At 41.9% G+C, this 3118-nt stretch overlaps 1 protein-coding gene across 4 annotated transcripts in view; it reads left to right on the plus strand.

The window, feature by feature from the left end:
• LOC124018850 (RAS guanyl-releasing protein 2-like) overlaps positions 1-1866 on the plus strand; it is a 70464-nt gene extending 68598 nt beyond the window's left edge. For 3 of the 4 annotated variants that reach the window (XM_046334141.1, XM_046334143.1, XM_046334142.1), the window contains exons 16-17: positions 545-649; positions 816-1866. In XM_046334141.1, the coding sequence (XP_046190097.1) occupies positions 545-603 (59 nt within the window). In that variant the 3' untranslated portion in view covers positions 604-649; positions 816-1866. The remainder of the gene's footprint in view (positions 1-544; positions 650-815) is intronic. The other variant, XR_006835686.1, reaches the window with a different exon arrangement.
• Positions 1867-3118: the final 1252 nt, after the last annotated feature.

The following is a 3118-nucleotide window of genomic DNA, read 5'->3' on the forward strand; positions in this document are numbered from 1 at the left end:
CCGCTCCTGATGTCTCTAGAGAGTTGAAAACAGCATGTCTGGGACAGGTAGCACATCTGGTGAACAGGTCAGGGTTCCATAGCCGCAGGCAGAACAGTTGAAATTGGAGCAGCAGCATGGCCAGGTGGACTGGGGACAGCAAGGAGTCATCAAGCTAGGTAGTCCTGAGGAATGGTCCTAGGGCTCAGGTCCACTGAGAGAAAGAGAGAGAATTAGAAAGAGCATACTTAAATTCACACAGGACACCAGATAAGACAGGAGAAGTACTCCAGATATAACAGACTGACCCGAGCCCCATGACACAAACTACTGCAGCATAAATAATACATTCAGGCACAATTAAGCCGCTGGGAATGGATGGTTCCCTCTGTATAGCGCTGTGTTATAGAATTCTATTGTTTTAGAGTTGTATGCCTTTCAACAATGCACTTGTCTAATGGGGAGGGTATGCAATGATGTTCATGGGTGGACTAGACAATAGTAACCATGGTCACTGAACTCTTCTGTCTCTCTTTATTTCTCTCTCTTTCTCTCTCGCTCTCAGTGATTGTAGAGGAAGATCTCCATGCAGTGGAGGAAGGTGTGTTTGATGTCCATCTATAACCAGATGATAACCAATAGGCAGGCCCGGGCTGATATGTCCCTTCAGGTAAAAATGCATTCTGTAGCTACTATAATAGTTAATTTTGGAGGCCTTGGAAGATCACGAGCCAATGACTGAAGTAGCCTAATGTGATTTCAATGAACAATCAATTAACGTATTCAAGTACCGGTAGTCTGATTAATGAATGACTTCTCTTTGATAACTTTCCTAGAAGTCCTACGTACTCTGGCATTCATACAGCCAAACACTGCCAGGAGGAAACAACAGTGGTCGGGAGCCAGAAGCCTGCTGGGGTCTGCTCAGCAGGGTACAACGTTACATAACGCAGATAGAAATGTATCATCTAGTACAGATTATGATTGTCTGTTGTGTAAAAGAGGGAATCGTTTCAGCTCTATCCATTCCATTTCTATCTGCAACATGCAGACATGCCATTAGGTAGAACAGATATGATTGTCTGTTGTGTAAAAGAGGGAATCGTTTCAGCTCTATCCATTCCATTTCTATCTGCAACATGCAGACATGCCATTAGGTAGAACAGATATGATTGTCTGTTGTGTAAAAGAGGGAATCGTTTCAGCTCTATCCATTCCATTTCTATCTGCAACATGCAGACATGCCATTAGGTAGAACAGATATGATTGTCTGTTGTGTAAAAGAGGGAATCGTTTCAGCTCTATCCATTCCATTTCTATCTGCAACATGCAGACATGCCATTAGGTAGAACAGATATGATTGTCTGTTGTGTAAAAGAGGGAATCGTTTCAGCTCTATCCATTCCATTTCTATCTGCAACATGCAGACATGCCATTAGGTAGAACAGATATGATTGTCGGTTGTGTAGAAGAGAGAACATTGTCCATTTTAGTCAAGGCATGTCACACACACACACACACACACACACACACACACACACACACACACACACACACACACACACACACACACACACACACACACACACACACACACACACACACACACACACACACACACACACACACACACACACACACACACACACACACACACACACATAGCGAGAGAGAGATGCCGCCACATAGTGGAAAAATACTGCAAATGCATACCTTACATTTACTCAAGATTTCAACTCCCTCAATATAAGTGAATTTGTACAAAATGTCTTTCTGTGTTAAATATATATTTTAAAATGTGGATGTAAGCCCATGTTTTCATATCTCTTACCTAGTTTACACTGAATATAGAAAATAAATCACATTGTGTTTAGTGTGATGCTATTACCTTCCAGTCTAAGTGGTATGTTTTAGCTATGCATTTAGCTATATGTTGTTATTATTATGTCTATATTAATAACCTAAACGATGTCTCTCCAAAATATAAGAGGTGCTGTTATTGCCAAGATAGAATCCATAGGCTACATGCCACCTGGACTTCCAACTGCTTTCTCTGGGGAGAAAAGCTTCGCTTTGTCTGAGTAGCTTGAGCCTTTGTAAATGTAATGGGAGAAACTTTAAAACGCACGGTGTGTTCGGTGTCAGAGATGAAACGTTTCGGCTCCAGAACGACTGCGGCTTTCAGTGGATTGGGTATCAAACCGCTATCTAGCACAACAACAGCAACAACTCAAATGGACTGTGGAACGTACATCCTGCATTTCAATGCTGTTGTGTTCTCGTCCTCCTGTTCACCAGAATATCAATGCTTTTCCTATGGTCATTTGACTGTGGTGTGTATGCACGGTATACTGTTGTAGTGTTATGTTTCAGTGCACCCACACAGGACCTTTCCTCTCAGTAACTTTCAGAGTAGTTTGAAACGGTGAATGTTATATATTGTCCTGAGAATTGACATCTATTTTAACGTCTATTTTAATACGAGACATGTAAGTCCATTGTCTTATCAAGCATGCTTCAAGGGGATCCACATTTGCCAAAATGTCTGTTAAGTGTATTTTTAATGTCGCACGTATATATATATATATATTTTTTAATGGCAACATGAAATCCTGCAGGCGAGAGACTCTCCTCAACGTATTAGTTTTGGGGTCTGTATCCTCTGAGGGAAAGTCCCACAATGTTAGCTGTTTGTGTATCTTTCAATGAAGTACTTCCTCTGGCTTTCATTAATACAGTACAGTATATCCTGCTTCTTTACTTATGTCCAAAACTAAACTGCCAGCCCTACCATGGCAGTTTCCCCTCTAGACAAGGGTATCATTTGTTACAGTAAGGGAACTAATGCTTTCATCTGATGTCTTGTTGGTAACTCTGTGGACGTGTCTCTGCTGTTTCTCAGTGTTAAATGCAGAATGCATCACTCTGCTATTTGTTTTAAGAAGGATGCACAACCTGATAGGACTAATGGCACAGCAACCCAGTGACGCGCCGTGTGTGTTTGTGACTCTTACCGAATCCATTCCCGCCACACATTCCTTGTCTAAAGTTTATATCCGACCCAACTTTCCCTGCCATCGTGTAGTTGCTTGACGTCCTGTATTGGAATTGTTACCCAGCCGGCCAATGCGCTCTGTTA

Source organism: Oncorhynchus gorbuscha, unplaced genomic scaffold (genome assembly GCF_021184085.1).
Source record: "Oncorhynchus gorbuscha isolate QuinsamMale2020 ecotype Even-year unplaced genomic scaffold, OgorEven_v1.0 Un_scaffold_58:::fragment_4:::debris, whole genome shotgun sequence".
Classification (NCBI taxonomy): domain Eukaryota; kingdom Metazoa; phylum Chordata; class Actinopteri; order Salmoniformes; family Salmonidae; genus Oncorhynchus; species Oncorhynchus gorbuscha.